This window comes from Scatophagus argus, chromosome 16, assembly GCF_020382885.2.
Source record: "Scatophagus argus isolate fScaArg1 chromosome 16, fScaArg1.pri, whole genome shotgun sequence".
NCBI lineage: Eukaryota > Metazoa > Chordata > Actinopteri > Scatophagidae > Scatophagus > Scatophagus argus.
Window position 1 is genome coordinate 17,751,758 of NC_058508.1, and position 18,146 is coordinate 17,769,903.

At 43.0% G+C, this 18,146-nt stretch overlaps 1 protein-coding gene across 1 annotated transcript; it reads left to right on the plus strand.

The window, feature by feature from the left end:
• The first annotated feature begins 2,964 nt into the window (after positions 1-2,964).
• On the plus strand, positions 2,965-15,017 carry stk17al (serine/threonine kinase 17a like). Its single transcript, XM_046415762.1, has 7 exons — positions 2,965-3,375; positions 6,857-7,069; positions 10,964-11,108; positions 11,760-11,886; positions 11,984-12,032; positions 12,335-12,514; positions 13,232-15,017. Exons 1-7 carry the CDS (start codon positions 3,263-3,265, stop codon positions 13,521-13,523), a joined length of 1,119 nt encoding a protein of 372 aa, XP_046271718.1. The 5' UTR covers positions 2,965-3,262; the 3' UTR covers positions 13,524-15,017.
• The last annotated feature ends 3,129 nt before the right edge of the window (positions 15,018-18,146 follow it).

The window sequence follows — 18,146 nt, forward strand, 5'->3', positions numbered from 1 at the left end:
ACTTACATAATGAAATTTCCCCCCCAACCCCTTTTTTTTGCACACCCATGGGCAACTAAAACAAGAGGAGAGAAAGGACATCTTTGAGATTGAGGACAAAAGACTGCCTGTCTCTCTAACACATTTACCTAAGGGAGTTATAAGACAGTGTATAACATTTACCCTTATCCTGCATCGGTCACTTCTTTAACACCGAAAACTTTCCCCACCTCTGGCTCTTCAGCAGCTCTTACAAAGAGCTTTGCAAGGACGACAAGCCTGCTCTCTGAGTTAAAGATAAGAAATTACATCACGAACGTCTGGGAACCTCTTTGTCATAAATACAAACTCAAGTAAGGCTTGAAACATTATCACATACCCTTTTACAGTGGTTAAAGTCATCAAAATTCCTCATTTACATCTATCAGATCCATATCTTGGACATTTTTACTTGAATGGACCCAGACTTTGCTCCGTAGCCAAGGTCTTGTGAATAACAAAGGCCGTGTTTTCTGACCCAGTCATGACAAGGCCTGTTTGTTCGAGTGGCTCGGAAAGAGTTTGTGTTCCCCAGGTCACGGCTGAACTTCTCATATTTATGTTAGCTAAACTGCAGGCTGGCAGGCTACTTCGCTGGTATGTGTTTTCATTAGGTCTCTGGGGCCAGATAGAGCTCCCTCTCTAACGTGTCTCCTCTGAACTCTGACCCCCAGCTTTAATGGGAAGGCTGGCAGAGAAGGAGGGTCACAGTTTTGAGGTGGACTCACTTGGACTTAAGGTAACAATTTGAGGAGGCGTAACAGGTTATGTAACTTTGTCTCTGCACACTAATGACTTGATAGAGCCTGAGGAATGCCCTCTCTCAATAGATCTCTTTTACATCCGTTGCTGTTTGTGGCAACAAAATTAGCTTTGGTATGGTAAGATTGGACAATTCCTGCTCTGTGTGCTCTACAACAGCTATGTAGGGCATGTGACCAACCAGGGGCGATGTGCTCAGCCATGGGCTGTAAAACCAGTACAGAGGGACCTGTCATTCCTGTCATCTCTTCTTTTTCTTCATTCCTTCCCATCCCTTCACTTCAATTCCCTCAAGGCAGCGAAAAACACTTAGAAGCAAGAGGAATGCAGGCTAGCAGGAGTCCAGTCCCTTCTTCAAGCAGATAATGTAACCACTTTTGGCAAGTGTGCTGAAACATTATTTTAAGCATTGATAAATATTTGTAATAACTGATAAATCAAAGGTTCCAGCTTCTCAAATGTAAGATTGATCTTCACTGTTTACTATCACTGTAGACTTTAAAATCTACAAATCTAGGCAGTTGGTGAGACGAAACAGAAAATCTGAAGACACAGTCTCAATCAATCAGTCTCTTATTGACTGATCTAAAAAGTAATCTTGAAATGTCTTGCTTATTGTACCTAACCGCTACAGGGTACAGCAATGCTGCTGAGGAAGATAAATGTCTCACACTGTGGTCTCTTTTACAAGTAAACTGTGGCAGAAAACCACCACCTCAGCTCAGACAGTTTTGCTCTGTGTGTGTTTGTGTATTCCTGTTGTTGTGGGGACAAAAATCTGTTCACACAGTCACATTGTGAAGACCCGCCTTACTTAAGGGGACAAAATCCAAGTCCCCACAAGGTAAATCATGAAATATTAGGGTGAAGACTTGCTTTAAGTTTAGGCTGAGGTTTGGGTTAGGCTAAGGTCAGGGTTTGGATTAGGTAGGAAGGGTTCATTATCATGGTTAGGCAAGAGTTAAACCTCCAGGAAATGAATGTAAGCCTATGAATGTAAGTCAAAAAGTGATGGAAACATGACTCTGTGTGTGTGTGTGTGTGTGTGTGTGTGTGTGTGTGTGCGTGCACATTGCTCTGTTTGCCTGGGGTCAGTCCAGGCCTTGCTCTTCTTCCAACAGCTTCTCAATGTAACAGTTTTACCCCCAGGAAGCCCCTGGAGCTTTTGGTGACACATGAAGTCCACATCATTGTCTCATGACCCCACTGTGCAGGTCATAAATACACTTTTCATATCACTTTTCTTCACTGGCTTGTGTTTATGCATTGGCCACAGGTTGACTTGTACTTTCAGTTTTAAACCTGAATTATCCGTGCATGTTCATCACTGAACTTTCCTTTTCAGGCAACCTCTGGCTGTGGCATGCGCACTGATGAGCTGTCTTATGGGATGCTTTGAATTCCTCTTTAACAGCACTCAGGTTCAATAGGTAGACAAACAACTCTCCCACAGATAAGAAGAAAAAAAAATGCTCTGCAGAAAGCGCTCATACCCCAAGGGCAGCTTCACATTCATGAGAGCTGTGTGGGAAAAGTCTTACCTGTAGCACATCCAAGTCCAAAGTAAGCAGTAGGTAAACACATACCAGTGATAACTTAAAACATGCCTAAAACCTTTGTGTGCATGTGTTTTTATTTTAATAGGAACATGCTCTGTTTTATTCTTGTCTTCATGTTTCTGTTGGAAGTAAACTTTGGGGTGGATACATCAGGTACAGAAAATCTTGCTTTTAGATGTTGCATTACAGAAAGCGTATTAAATCCATGATTAAAAAAACAGTCATATATTCTGTCATTGTGCTACTTATGTATGGAATGTCTGTAAATGAATTATTTCCCTTTTTTGATTTCCTCTGAAATGCTCTCAGGAACCCCCAGGGGTCCCCAGACCACACGTTGAGAACCACTGACCCAACAAGCACTTTTTTAATTGTCTGCCTACCTCAGCTGTTGCAATCAGCTGTTGTAAATCGCAAGGAGACAAAGTGCACGAATGTTAGAACACCTTCATGTTAACATGTTATTATTTTCCGTGTGCGTCTGAGGGATTGTTCATTAGTAATCAGTATCATAACTACATAGGAGCTATCACACTGAACCATCATTAAGCACCATTGTGCTCCCGTTGACCTGAGCGCACCACCTTGCCAGCTGGCTTGCGCTTTCGGTCCGTCCTCTTCAACATGTTCATTGGCTTACATCGCTGAGCGTCAGCGCGGGGGGGGGCGGTCCTGACGAGGAGTTTATTGTCAGGAATGTGTAGTAGCAGTCAAACCAATTTACCGCATCGAGTGTGTCGCACGCTCCCGCAGGGCACCATCCTAGTTCGGAAAGCGTTTACTGGATTATCTCCCGGTAGTTTGACATAACAGCACTAATCGACCTGTTTTTATGATGCGAGTTTTTACTTGAACGGACCAGAAAATCGGCTCTGTTTTATATTTTGGCGGAAGAAGATTGTTTTACTTCGAGCACGACATCAATGCCAGATTCAGCAACGATGAGCAAAAACGGAATGGTGACAACAGTCCACACGAGGATAAGAACTGAGCCGTTCACATCCAATTACGAGTTGGTCGGCAGAGAGCTGGGCAGGTGAGTCTGTTGCATGAATGAAGTCCAGAAAACTTTGGTGGAAAGTTTGCGCTGACTTTTTTCGTGTGCTGGTGGCATGGAATTTGCAGCAGTGTTTTGATAATCTTGCGTAAATCTGGTAATCACATAGATTTGCATGTGTCTTTGCATGTGTTAATTGAACATTTCCTATCTTGCATTCCTTCCCTGGGCAAAGGTGGAGATGGAGACGCGCTTTGCCACGTTCAGTGACTGTGCGCTTTTGCGCGTCTTGGGTGAACGTTTTTGAAAAGCTTCAACACTTTCTGACCTTTTTTAGTTTTAAAGAAACGAGGGGGGTAGTAAACGTTTTGTGCCAGTATGTTTTATGAAAGAGGAAGGATTTAAGTTTGCACTTGTTCTTATACGTCTGCCATCTAGAGGTCAGAGCTTCATATTTTTATGAAGTGTGTGCATTTGCGTTGATGCTCACTTGTGCGGTCTAGCAGAGCCTAGTGTGTGTCGTGGTGAAAATGTAAACTTCCTTAAAAGCCAAGAGGCAGTTTATGATCATGTTTTTTTTAACGTGTCACAGTGCGTGTGAGATAAAGTGACAAAACATACAAGGCTAATGACACAAAATTACTCACTGTAGTTTATAGACCTCCTGCCCCATCTCTTTTCCCAGGAGATGCAGTGTGAAATATGGCATTTACCGTCAATCACTTTTCTTTCTTTCTTCAGCCAGATGCATTTTTGTGCGTCACACTCACTGATGTGTAGATCCCACATACAGTAAACCTGTGCCGATGGTATTTGAACAGGAATCCCCTAATGTACCAGACAATACTTGAGTTTCCTCAAAAAGGGCTTTGAATGACCACAGTGAGCTGCAGTTAACGTCTTGGGTCCAACTTGACAGCTGTTTTATTGCTGTTTATGTCAACTCTGCATCTGTCACTACAACTCCAGTTTTCACTGTAAGCTTGCTCCTCTGCAGAGTGTGGTGGGACAGGCTAAATAAAGAGTCCATTGGCAGCGGACAGTTTTCCTTGTCAGGCACCCTGAGACATCCTGGGACAGCAGCCAGGTCCTACAGTATGGGTGGTTGGCTTGAGGCTACCTATGGAGCGCAGGACACAGTAGCCTCTAATCAGCCCCCTTCTTCCTCTCACCTTCATACCTCAACCCTGCACCCTCCATCCCTCCTCCTCCTATGAGTCCAACCCAACAACATCCTGAGATCAGGCCCCATAATCGCATTAAGTGCAGGAATGTACGTAGTGCTGCATGCCAGCAGATCAGTCTGTACATTTGCAGGGATGATGACCATACTAGAACTTGTAGGTGCCTGAGTTGATTTTGTCCACCAACTCTCTTGAAGTTGAAGGGAGCAATGAGCCTCATTAGCTTTATTTTCAAAACCATCTCATCATCAAACTTTGCCTTGGGAGATCTGTGGTCCCCTGCAGATCTGTGCACAAACATATATTGTGGCCAACTCAAAAACAGGAAAAGGAAGTCATGTTGTGTGTCACTCTGTCTGTTGAAGAGGCAAATGAGATCAGTTAGGGTTGTCATTTCTCAGTGCACTTCAGACATGAGTCAGTGCCCTGTGGAGCAAGACAAACTGCAGACTCCACAGGAAACCAACTTCTCAATCAAACCAACACCATCTCCAGTGATGAGGAAGAATTGGTTTTATGTGTCACAGTAAAGTTCATGATTGATGATGGACTACTTCCAGGCAGTTTAAACAGACTAGTTTTTAGTGAGGATAACCCTGAAAATGACATTTGATCTGCATAATTGTGTATGAGGAATCAGGAAAAGGGTTTGAGAAAGCCCTCATTAGTGTGAGTCAGAGTTTGGTTGAGTGTTTCTATTGTGACAGAGCTGTGTGTTTTCATACAAAAAAGGAATGTGTAAAATATTACATGCTCCATAAGCCAGGAGGTTTTGTGCATCTGCCTAGTAACGTGGCAGAGTGCGAATGTAGCCGGCTGGAAGATGGCCATGTTTAGTAACCTCTGACCTGTTGTCAGTCTTTGAAAAGACCTCCTGTTGCTCCTTTCTGTGACCACCAGTCTTTCCTTTTCTCTCAATATGTAGTTCCCAGCCCACAGTGCGCTGATGTGAACTTGGCTAATTAAGGATGAAAAGGCTTTGAGGGGTTTGCCTTTTCTCTTTGAACAATAAGTCGTCAGCATTCGGCAATACTGGGAAACAGCAAAAGAGAAAAAAATCCTTCTCACAGTTGCTGAGGTGGTAGCCAAAACAGAACTGAGCTTTTGCCAGAACTGTTGCTGTTTCTGGTTCACAGCACAGTGGGCTTGGAGTAACACTGTGTGGGAAAATGACTCTTCTGACTGGACCTTTCTGATTTGGCCACTTCATTTCTGATTCTGCCCAGCTCACAGTCATCTTTTCACATCCTGTGGTCACTTTTCCTAATCCTTCTGCTACATATGCGTGCTGTGTAGCCCTTTAAAACATTGAGAATTTGGTTGGTCATGGATGTTGAGGGTTACAGTGTCTATTTTAACGTGCTGCTTAGGCTCCAACCTGACTGTAACAGCAATGACCCCCTGCCTGGACTCCTCAGCCGCTGTCAGGTGGGTGGTCCTGGTCTTGGGATGCCTTGTTAGGCGGCTGGTCAGCTTTTGTATGATTGTCAAAAGAGAAGCAGTCTCTGGTCGAGGGTCTGGGCAGAGGTGTCAACACAATCCCATTTGTCCCTGCTGCTGTCAGCTGTGAAGAAAGGGAAGCGAACAAGGCCTCATTATCTGCCTGGGAGGGACGGCTGGTGATTATGGTCGCCTTGACACAATTCTGCACACATCGGACGTCCTGCCCAGACCCACGGCTGACCTATAACACCTCCTATGAATCCATCAGCGTACCTGCAGAAAATCGAATGGAGGTGATGACGACCAGTGACACTCAGCAACCAAGCTGTTGCATCTCTTTGTTCTTGTTTGACCAATAAAGTGGTCTTATCATAACCAGGCCCCAGTCCATCATTCTGCAGTTCCTTCCAAAACTGTCATCTTTTTCTGCCTTCTATCAGACTCTCCTGAAGGCTAAAGGAAGGGGAGGAGAAATGGGGATTCTCCTCTGAATGTCTAGTGACGCCTCCTTAACTGACAATATCAGTGGTCAATAGCAGTAGGCCATGTTTTCAAATGATGCCACTTATCCTCCTTATCTCTGAACTGTTTTATAACCTCGCCCACAGTGTTGCACTGCTGGCTGAATGGCGGGTTTTTCCAAACGTCTCGCACTGTAATCTAGATTTCACCTCACAGCAGTTTAACTGTCATGTCATGTCCAGTAATTTTAGCCTTTCATTTGCTGCAGTTTAAATGACCTAAATTTAATTCAGTGGTCCAGCTTGCTACTTGGATATAGAACAGAACCATCTCTGACCAAATATATTTGAAAAGCCAGTAATGTGGTTGTGATTATTTTGTCTCCTCACTAATCACTCTCTCTCTCTCTCTCTCCCCTTTTTGTTTCCCAGAGGAAAGTTTGCGGTGGTGAAAAAGTGCATTGAGAAGGCAACAGGGAAGCAGTATGCTGCCAAGTTCCTGCGAAAGCGGCGGAAGGGCGCGGACTGCCGCATGGACATCTTAAATGAGATCGGCGTGCTGGAGTTGGCCAAGACAAACTCCTATGTGGTGGCACTGCATGAGGTCTACGAAACCAACACCGAAATCATCCTGGTTCTGGAGTGGTAAGACAATACTGTATATATTGCAAAAACAACACAAAGGTCTCCAAAAGTTCACTCAAGAACAAAGAGATTCAAATGCACATTTGGACAGCCTTGTCTGTGCACATACCCTTACATTGCCACTTTTATAAGAGGAAAGTGATGGTGGTAATCTAAATGGCCTTTTCAACTTCCCTCACTTGACAGAGTTTTAGCCCAGCCAGGAAAACTGGGATAAAACGATTAGGCTCTCAATCATTAGGGAAATGAATATCCTTTAATCATCACTCACTAAAAACTTTCCGTGACTGGAGGTTTTTCTCAAGCAGAATGTCTGAGGGATTTGAGGACACCGAACTGGCTTCTGGAGAACTCCCTAACATATTTATTCTTTTCTACTGAATAAGTTGGGGGAATCTCACATCAAATCTTACGTATGCATCAAACACCATTCTGTGCCTTGCATGACGGGAATGTCACTGGTTTGGTGTTTTTCATGTGAATTGTCAGCTTTCATATCTGTTTGATCTGGTGGTTGCTGATAGTACAGTGGCATGTCGCTCAGCTAAAAAAAACACATACGCACGTGTGAAATGTTTAGCCTTGCACTGTTGTTACATGAGCTCTGCCTTAAATGGAAATTCTCTTTCTCGTTGCGGTTAGTTTCTCGTCTCATCTCTGCCTCAACACCTCGGTTTCTTGTTGTGCTGAACAGCTGTCAGGAACTGTCAATTTAAATACCAATGCGGCAGAGCTGCACTGTTCTCTCTGTGAGAAAATAACAGTGTTGTGCTTGAAATGAGTCGGTCCAACCCTACTCCGAGAACTTTTCACTTAGGATTCTAGTAGAACAGTGTGTTGCCTGTCAACTTGCAGGTGAACTGGCCAGAAGCTGATTGGTTCAGTGATCCGGCAAAGTCATTCCATCTGTCTGGCTCTGGTCTGTTGTGGTTGGGTGTTAAATGACATGATGCACATCCAAGCATTCTAATAACAGCTTCTAATTAGGAGTTGGAAAGGACACGTATCATCTTAATTATCGTGCTCGCCTCATTAAAGGGAGATAACTTTAGGCAATTACGCTTTCCCCTGACCCCGTTCCTGAACTGCTCGCTGTTCAGGCAGGAAGCCCTCTCCTGCCCAGTCCTCAGTAGTCATCCCCATCCCAGACATGGAATGCATCCGCAGAACAAAGACCTCTCTGTGGGGGGGCTGTGTTTGACCTCTGACTGAAGTGTGAAAGGGGAAGTAGCACCACAGTTCACCCCTCTATGCCTGCAGAGAAAACATAGCAGGAGGTCAGTCTGCATCGGTCCACAGTTCCTCTTCGGCTGCCAAATGGAGCTGCACCAGCAAGCCTTTGAGCATAAACTCAAGCAATCTGCACGTGCGCAATATTTAAGCCCTTAAAGAGTTTGGTTTTGAAATGTCAACTCAGTTATGGGTGTTTTATCCTAAAGGCTGCAGGAGCACTCACAATGAGGCCCTTCGCCACTGCAAAGCTGCAGCTTCAAACTGTCTGACCTCAGCGTGAGTTTCAAGAATCGCAAAACCATTTTTCCATTTCCTGTGGGTTTAAATGTAAGCAGCAAGCGAGGCTCCCAAAAGTAGCACACTCCCACGTTGGTATACAGCGTTGTACACACACATGCACGCACACACACTTCTCATAGCCACAACCACATCCTTGGTAATGTCAAAAAAATGAAACCAAGAAGTTGAATTCTAATCATCCTAGAAATTGTAGCTCCAGCCTACGTCAGCACCACCGAAACCTCCACTATAATGACTAGTTTAAGAGAGGTCAGTTGATGAAAAATGAATGAGCATCACCTCTGAGCTCTGAAACCTTTTTTTTTTTCTTTTCTTTTTAGCACAGTAGCTGTCACAGTCATGGTGCTCAATCCTCAGGGCATAGCCTTTCATTTCTTTGCTAATAAAAATATGTGCTTTAATTGAAGTGTACTGGAGTGCAAGTGCTGTCCAGACAGCCCACAGACGGGTTACTTGTGTAATGACACTCTGCTGATAAAGTGATGTCAATGAACACCCAGCTTGGTGACCAGCCAAGAAGAGCTTTGACCTAATAGCTTCTCCTGCCGAAATTAAAAGTGGTTAACTTTAAAATCGAGAAATATTTTTGCAAGGGTTGTTCATCTCCTCCTTGTCTACGCTTGTGGTGGCTGCAGTGGGTTTTTTCTTGTGGCTCTGTGTAGAGGAGTATGTCTCCTACACAATCTGAAGCAGCGTGTACATTAACTCTTTTGGAAGGAGGGAGAGCACAGAGACAATATTTAGACTTCAGGAAGATATCAGATCATTCCTAAGTGCTTAGCAGTCAGTTGAATTTAAACAAGATGGTCTTTATCAAGATTTTAAATCTTCTCAAGCCTTCTGCTGACAGCTTAATGAAGCTATTTAAAGACTTGGTTATGTCAACCCTTTAATTGTTCAGACAGGTACAGTAATAGGTCAAATCCATGTGACAGATTCATATTGATTTTTTTTACATAGCACCAACTTAATAAGAGAGGCATGAGAGTACTTGTAGTTTTTAAGCCATTAAAGTATTTGTCAAAACTGCACTCACATGTTTTTAATTCCCTCCCCCAAATAAACTCGCTAACACCAGACTTGCTTGCATCCAATTTAAATGTGTAGATCAATGTAAACAGACTGAGAGTCAAGTTTCATTGTATCTCCCCTCTGCTCAATAAACTCTTTTGGGGTTGTTAAGTATTATTCAGCATATTTGAAACAAGCAAGGTGGGTGGCAGGTCAAGCGCTGCGCTGGGAGGAAAAAAGAAAAAAAAAGAGAATGGACCAATGACGGATATCCTCAAAATCCCCCCAAAACACGGGCACTATTTTCACAGCTGAGTATAGTAAAGAGTGCAGGGTTAGGAGGCTAACTTCGGATTGGGTGGTGCTGGTTATGTAACAGTCGTGCCCAAGGCCTGGTCCCAACATTTTCCTCTCTGAAGATAAAAAACATGTGGGCCTTCTAAATCCCCCACACATGGCTCTAATTTTTTTGGGTGAACTGTCAGCTTCAGGCATTGATCTTACTGATGGAACATCCAACGTAAATCCACCATGTCTCCACTTTGCTTAACTTTGTTACACAATCGCGGCAAGACTGGGCAGGAATTGGAAAAATGTGAGAAGTCAACAAAGTGACTTGTCTAATTACTAAATTACAAGGAAAGATGATCCTTTACGCATCAGTTATTTTGAGCAAACTAGCGAAAGCCTATGCAGGCGGAGACTCATACAGTGTCTAGTTACCAAGTTTAGACTACACTGGCTGTTTTTTTCTTTCTTTCTTTCTTTCTTTTTTGAGTTCTGAGGAAAATGTTAAGGCTTTGATTAGTTAGCCAGTGTTTGCTTCTGTTTGCCCTGTTTTGATTTAGTAAGTCAACCTGCAGTATATCAGGTTGTAAATGGCCTTGTCTTAACCTACTTTAAGCTGATATGACATTCTTCTGATATAAAATCCATTCTTATCTTCTGTAATATTCCTGGGAAGGGGTAAGAACACGAGGGGGTGGAGTACCTGAAATTATATTGATTCATGTTGGACTCTCATGCACATGTAGATGTGGATGGACTTTGTGCCTCTGTCCTAATGAGGAGATGGGGAGTTACGTAATTTTACAGAAAGTGGAAATGACTTTGGGTTTGTTCACTAAAACTGAGGGATGGGATGGGTTGGAATTTGCTATTGTCAACTGAGAGGAAGGGCGTATTTGTACAGTTTAAGGCACAATTTATTATGATAAGTGAAAATGAATAATAAAAACCGAAAGTCAGCCAAACTAAAGTCCACAGGGTGGCCATCCATATACAGTTCATTTCTTCTCATCTTATCCTTGTTTTGTTTTCTCAGTTTTCCTTCCTGTGCTTTCCTTCCAGCGCCGCCGGTGGCGAAATCTTCGATCAATGTGTTGCCGATAACGACGACGCCTTCACAGAGAAAGATGTGATTCGGCTGGCCAGGCAGATCCTGACTGGAGTGGCTTTCTTGCATCGGAACAATGTAGTGCACCTGGACCTGAAAGTAAGTACACTGAAAGATTGTTTGACAATATAGGACAGTCTATTCCCTTCAGTGGCAGGCTCAGGGAGATATAATTTCCATTATGCAACCACAACTCGTTCAGTTTGTCGTGACCCTGTTCCCACAAGGAGTCCGTAAACAAAGGAACACGACTGAGCTATCATGTTTTCTTAAGGTAATAAGGTAGTCGTGATTATATTGTGACTGTATGTTGACTGACGCTTTTAAAATACTTTGGCGTTTTTCAAAAGGTGAATCTTGTTCACTCTGCAGTTGCTCTTCAGGTTTGATAGCTGGCCTTGTCCTGTCTTGTGTTTATCTTAGAGGTTCAATCCAACTCTGGTATTAGGCCAGTCTGAGCAAGGATTAAGCAAAGTTTTATGTACGTTGCAGTATTTGTGCTTGGCAGCGTTGCACTACCTGTTCACAGTCTCATCTGATACGCTTAGAGGATGATCCCAGGCTAGCAACTAAATGCTGACTGACGAAACAGACCACAAATCCTCTTGGAACCATTTACCTCAAATGCACTGACTCATTCACACTGACATGTAATTAATGACTTCGGACGTCAGACCTCAGGCGTCTTGAACAATCATTGGTCATTATGTAACATATCTCTGTCTGTATGTCTGTGTGTGTACTCTCCAGCCACAGAACATCTTGTTGACCAGTGCCAGGCCTCTGGGAGACATACGTATCGTGGACTTTGGCTTGTCCAGACGCATGGACAACATCACAGAAGTCAGAGAGATCCTGGGCACCCCAGAGTATGTGGGTGAGTCCTGCTTTCAGCCCCCTACACAGAATCACCTGTCTTTTCAGCTTGAGTGCCACTTATCATGACTAATTGGGGTCATGTGTTTCTCCTGCAGCACCAGAGATCCTGAACTTTGAACCCATTAGCACTGCGACAGACATGTGGTAAGTGTACTAGTGTATAAACTATTTTCAGTGATTTTAATGGGTCCTACACAGAACTCATTTAGTCTGTGCTTTGCTTCTGGGAATAAAACATTTTTCAAGAGGGTGACATCACCTCCCCTATGTGTGAAAGGCAGTCTAAACCTTTGACCACAAGATCATCTTTGCTTCATACTTGCAGTTAATTAAGGGATAACTGCAGCACAGTGGAAGCCAGATCTGTTGTGCAAAAATAAATTCTGTAACCACAGATGATAGATTGCCTCATAACCTTCTGCCCCTTCTTCCTGTCTCTCTAACAGGAGTATCGGGGTCCTGACCTACGTCATGCTGACAGGCGAGTCTCCCTTCCTGGGTGATGACAAGCAGGAGACATTCCTCAACATCTCCCAGGTCAACATAGACTACTCGCAGGACACGTTTGAGGGGATCTCGTCCCTGGCTGTTGACTTCATCAAGTCCTTGTTGGTTAAAAACCCCAGGTGAGGGTGCTTACTATGAAGATGTGCTCAAATGTTCTGATTATGATTAAAACAAAAAAAAAAATTCCATCAGCATCACTTTGAGCTGATTTGCACACAAAAAGGAAGTGAGTCAGGTTTGCAATTGCACGGAAGTACATCCTCATACGTGTAAATGAGTGAATGTGGTAACAAGATTTGCGTCACTTAAGCAAGAAATCATTTCCTTCTTTGATAGTGGTGGTTGTATTCTTACTTCACATTGATATATCAGAGTGTCACTATGTTAAAAAGAAAAGAGCAGCCGAACTAAGCAGATTTTAAATAGAAGCTATAAAAAACATATTTGTGATGAACGTAAGTCCAACACTGAGTCACCACAGTTTTTAGAAATGAGAAGTAGGCCAGTAGTAGCTTTTGGCTCATATCCAGAAATATAATGTTCATTCGATATTGTTTAATTGCAGCATATTATTGGTAGCAATGGAAAAGGTGGAAAAATTCCTCAGTGTTTGAGTAATCCATGAGAGATGGAAGGGAAACAATTTGGGGCATTTTATTTATTTTTTGTTTTGTTTTGTTTTGCGGTTTCCAGACCAAATCATGAAAAGGAATATGGCCAATGCCTGCGAGAGAATTGATACGAGAGTGACTTAGAAGATCCGGGCAACCCATTGGTTATGTAAACTCCTCGGGAATTTCCACTCATCCGCAGTGTTATTGTGTTTGTGTGTACAGGGAAAGAGCCACAGCAGAAGAAGGTCTCAACCACCCCTGGCTGAACCCACTCCCCCATCCGCACTCCCACCCGCACCTCCATGCAAGGTCAGCCTCTTCTTTGGACGAGCCGGAGATGAGCCAGTCGGAGTCAGAGCCCGAGAGCCCTGCTCCCTCCCCTGAGCTGGACTTGATCGGGACGTACCTCATGTGCCCGGGCCAGGGTGAGCTGAAGACGGGCCGTGACGCCTTCTCCTTCAGCGAGCCCCCCTTTCCCACTCGACCTGAGATACAGCAGGAGCTGATCTGCTGAGAGACGTTTCACAGGTGGAGAGAGAGACTGAGCAAATTCAAACTCCGCAGAGCAGACGCTGAAAGCCAGTGAGCCTGCAGCTTCTTGGTCTTGATCTGACTCAGGGCCATGTTATACGGATGCGGTATGCCTTCTGCTGGCTGCTTCAACTGCTGTGATGTCTGTGAGCTGGGCTGTGTGTAGCTTGATACCTCTGTGTGTGAGTTTGAATAATACACACCACCCCGTGCTGATTTATGATTGCATGGAAAGAATGTGAGAGGAATGAAAATGCAGGAGAAAGGAGTGGGAGACGACACACACGAGGACTTTAAAGTGACAGAACTGAACTGGGCTCAGCTTAACACTGGGGCCAGTTCACCCCCTGCACACACACTGGTTTCTATTTTTTAGCCTTTTGAACTGGTTTTCAGAAGGGAGGCGGCCTCCCGCTTCCTTGGGATGTGACTTCACTCACTGTGTGCTCTCATAAAAAGAATTTATGCTTTAGCTGACCCAGACATACCTTCTGTAATGAGTTTTGTTGAAGGAAGCAAAGGGTTTTGACAGATGGTTCCTCTTAAAAAAGAATTAAAGCACAGGACAACACCTACGCTGGTGCCAGAGGTTATCTTATCCACTCGTTGGTGTGTTTATTTATTTGTGTTTATTATACCACTTCACCCCCTTAACTATACCAAGCCACATCAATGCCTGAGTTTAAGATGGAAAAAGCAGCTTTTTTTTTTAAGGACAATCGTAAGCACTTTTTAGTTTGTTATTGGTTTTCCATGTAATAGTAAGAAACCAAAGGCTCATCAGGCACAGTGAGCTGTCACATTGTGTACTGTACATTTTAACCATTTCCCACCATCCACTGTTTTGTTCAAATTATCACAAAGTGTCCTTTTTTGAACCTCACTTCTGTGTTAATATAACAGTTTTTATTTGTTCATTTTTTTTGTTTGTTTGTTTTGTTGGCTATTGCACAAGTTGCACAAGTTTTTTTATGTACTTAAGTGTGAGGTTGCCACTAGATTTTTTATGCTCTTCAAATATTGTGAAAACAACAGACGGACTGGTATGCATTGAAAGAAACAATTGAGTTTTGTTATCAGAATTATAACAGATCAATAAAGACACGGTCAACTGAAGGGCACAGATTTGTAGAAATTTGTTTGCCTTCAGAAGCTCGGGAGCAGAGAAACTGGGAAGAATTTATAAAAAAATGAGATATGAGAAACCGAAATGTATATTGTGAGTTAGTATTAAGATTAATCTGAAAAGATAATTGATGTGTTTTGTTTTTTGTTTTTTTTACCTGTGTATGAATGTTAACATCATTATATAATGTCATATTTTGTACGTTAACTTTTACTTATTCCTGTTTTTTTTCTGCTCATGAATTTCAGGTTTGCACTTGTCCTTGTGGACGTTTATGTTAAAAAGAATAAATGTTGATGGCATGCATTGCAAAATGTAACGAAGAAAAATACATGTGCATTTTGTATCAAACTTCTTGGCTTGTGTGTGATTGTTTTTGCACCAGTTAATCAGTTAACTCGGCTCATCACTTTTCATCAGTGTCCCTAAAGTGGCTTAATTTAATTTGACCAAATCCAAGTTAGTTTTTCATACACATAATCTCTGCCGTTTTTTTATTTTTTTCAGCTTCGGTCAACCACTTAGGTCCATCTTCAGTCAAAAGCAACTTCAATTTATACATTTTTATTTTGACAAATTTTATATTTCTAGTCTCTGTGGACCTCTGCTCCTGCAGAGCTCAGGTGCTGTATGTAATTTAGCTGCACTCACTTGTGACAAAAGTCTGTAACCTCTACGATTTTCGAGAGAGACTCTTAAAAGTGTCTCGGTGTCGACTGGCAACCCTTCATCAGATGTTGTACATGTCTATGACTGGCTAGCAATTTGACCAAAGAACAAAATTCCATGCTCAGATTGTTTAACTAGACTATTTGTACAGACTTTGCTTAGAAAAACTCTAAAAGCAACACAAGATGACTAAGATGAGGACTATTTTAGTATTATTTTTCTTTTCTTTTACTTTTATTTATCTTTCCACAGTATTCTATTCTTATCTTCTTTAAACCACAATATGTTCTTTTTATCTCATAATGCTGATTATAAAGACCAATACCCTTCGTTGTTTCTGTTTGCCCAGTGCTGATAGTTCACCTAACTGTGTAGTCAGGAGGAAAGCAAACAGATCACCCATGTTTGGACCCAATCACATGTGAAGCATCTGCTTTTCCTCACAACGTGTCTATTCAGAGAGACACAGTATCAGAATGAACATGAAAGTCCTCTCTCGGTCCAGTTTTCCATAAATATCCAGCAGCCTCTGTGAACAGGAAATGCCAGCGTTGTGTGAAGAGGAACACAGAGTAATGCTTTCCACTGTAGTAAAGTTCCTCTCTCTTTGTGTCTTTTTCTCTCTTTTGCTTGTTTGCTTGTGTCAAGTTAAACAACAACATCCCTGCCTGCCAATATCCTGAATGCTTGCTTTAATGTGCTCTTCCTATTGTGTTCGGCACTGAGCCAGTTCAGCCGTGGCCAATAAGGAGAAAGCAGGGCTTCCCGCAGAGTCCTGCTCTGATGGCCCTTGGCTGGACAGACCACTTCCCCTATAGAAAATCCTGCTGCTGCATGGAGCTGAGGAATTCCAGAAATGTTCATAACCAGCCTCTGTTCTTTTTTCAAACCTTGTCCTTTATGCCTCTCTTTCCTCCCAGCCTCCTGATGCGATTTGATTTCTCAGTGGGGGATGACATTGTTTTCATAGTGCATACAATTCATACTCACCCCCACACACATACACACACATAAACATACGCATAAACATACACAGTTATTGATGTGGTTGATGAAGTGGCTGTTTCTCAGAAGGACTCCCTGGATCCATTGATGTGACTTTGATATTTAAGGTAACCATTAGAGGATGATTTAAGACAGATGTAGACTGGTGAGTCTGGCATTCAAGCAAAAGAGCACTTGGCTCCTGCAGATCCAAACATATACAGAGTGAACAAACAGCTTACTGTGACATCCAGATAACCTGCTCTCAGCAATCTCTCAGGGCTGAAACTGAGGTCCTGCTTAATGGTTTTTGAAAGTTATCAGATAACATTAGTGTAACAAATACTGATTTTCCTTGAACTGTACCACACTTGGTGTCTGACATGTGCTGTGCTGACATGTGCTTTGCTGAAGGCACTACACAGGCATTTCATCACATGCTAACCAGCCACACATCCTATAGACAAGTCTGTCTGTGCCTCCGCCCATGACACATTGATCCTTTGAAGTTCATGAAAATCCAGAGCTGGGATTTCAAAATATAAACGTCTTCGGAAGCTGAAGAGGCTACAGTCTATACAGCATGTGTCAAAATGATCATGGTCCCCAGAGGTCCCCACATCACACCTGAATTCAGTAATAAAGATGTATGTCCTAATACTTTTGTCCATAGTGTACCTGAACTTCTGTCATTGAATTTTAATCTGTTCCACAGAGGCCACTACACACACTGTATGTGTATGATTAGATGTCCTCCTCCTGGAGTGTCCTCGTTTCTAGCCGATCCTAATGTTCTGGGGCCTGTTTCCATCACCAGTTAGACATAAATGAATTGCTCCCAGCCTTTGATAGTGGTCCTCTCTCTCCATTCGCCTGACCCGCTGATCTGGTTGCCTCTTCATGTCTTCTCTCGCTGTGATGTTTTTCGCTCTGCCTGTCTCTCTCAATCTCACTATCTCTAGATCTCTTTCAGTGCACCAGTTTTCTCAGAAGCTGTTCCCCTTACACCTTATATAATGGGGAAATTCCTTTACGCTTATGTTCCTGATTATATTGCTGTTGTGGAGAGTGTGCACTGATGTCAGAGAGTGCGTGTGTAAGACTGCAACAACCTACGCCTCAAACGTTCTTCATCATCCATTTTTAACCTTTCTGTCTTTTATAAATTTAACCAAAAAAGCATTTTAATCCTTTAGGAATTTGCTCAGTTGACATCCTCAACACTTTCTGAAAGCCCACAATAAATTCAAGAATGAGTGCTCCTTGATGCTGATGGATATCAGTGGCTGCTGAAGTGGACCTCAAGAGGATGAAAACAAGAAAATAAATCCTCACAATTACCTGGGATTCTGTCTCTTAGTCCCAAAACGCTGTGGTATTTCATAGAGATAAGACCAACCACCGCAAATCAAAACCTGACGGAAACTCTGCATGTTTGCCTACCAGGTGCTTACCAGGTGGTGACCAGGACAAACAATGGAAAACATTGCTTTTAGGTGTCCCAGCGATACTTGCAAAAGAAAAACAACCGAGAGGATTTCCAGGAGAGGCAAAACATTTGTAACCACTGGTAATGTCTTTCTCATGGTGGTGCATTCATAGAAGCAAGGGAGGCAAATGCCTTTGGTTAAGCAGAGCCATTTATTCTGTCTCCTAAAACGGTTAAAGGACAACAGAAACATTCTCAACAAAGAGCAGCATGACCAGATGCTGCCTCCTTTTTTCCTATGTGTCTGGAGACTATATTCTCCCTCAACGTGGGGGCACTTCTGGCACACATTGTACCCCAAAAGAAGCCACACAACAGACACACTCAGCTCAGGGAGA

Bases quoted from the DNA above. Each gene is read 5' to 3' on its own strand.
- stk17al (XM_046415762.1), top strand. From the start codon at position 3,263: ATGCCAGATTCAGCAACGATGAGCAAAAACGGAATGGTGACAACAGTC. The intron at 7,070-10,963 runs GTAAGACAATAC...CTTTCCTTCCAG, and splicing joins ATCATCCTGGTTCTGGAGTG to CGCCGCCGGTGGCGAAATCT. The intron at 12,033-12,334 runs GTAAGTGTACTA...TCTCTCTAACAG, and splicing joins AGCACTGCGACAGACATGTG to GAGTATCGGGGTCCTGACCT.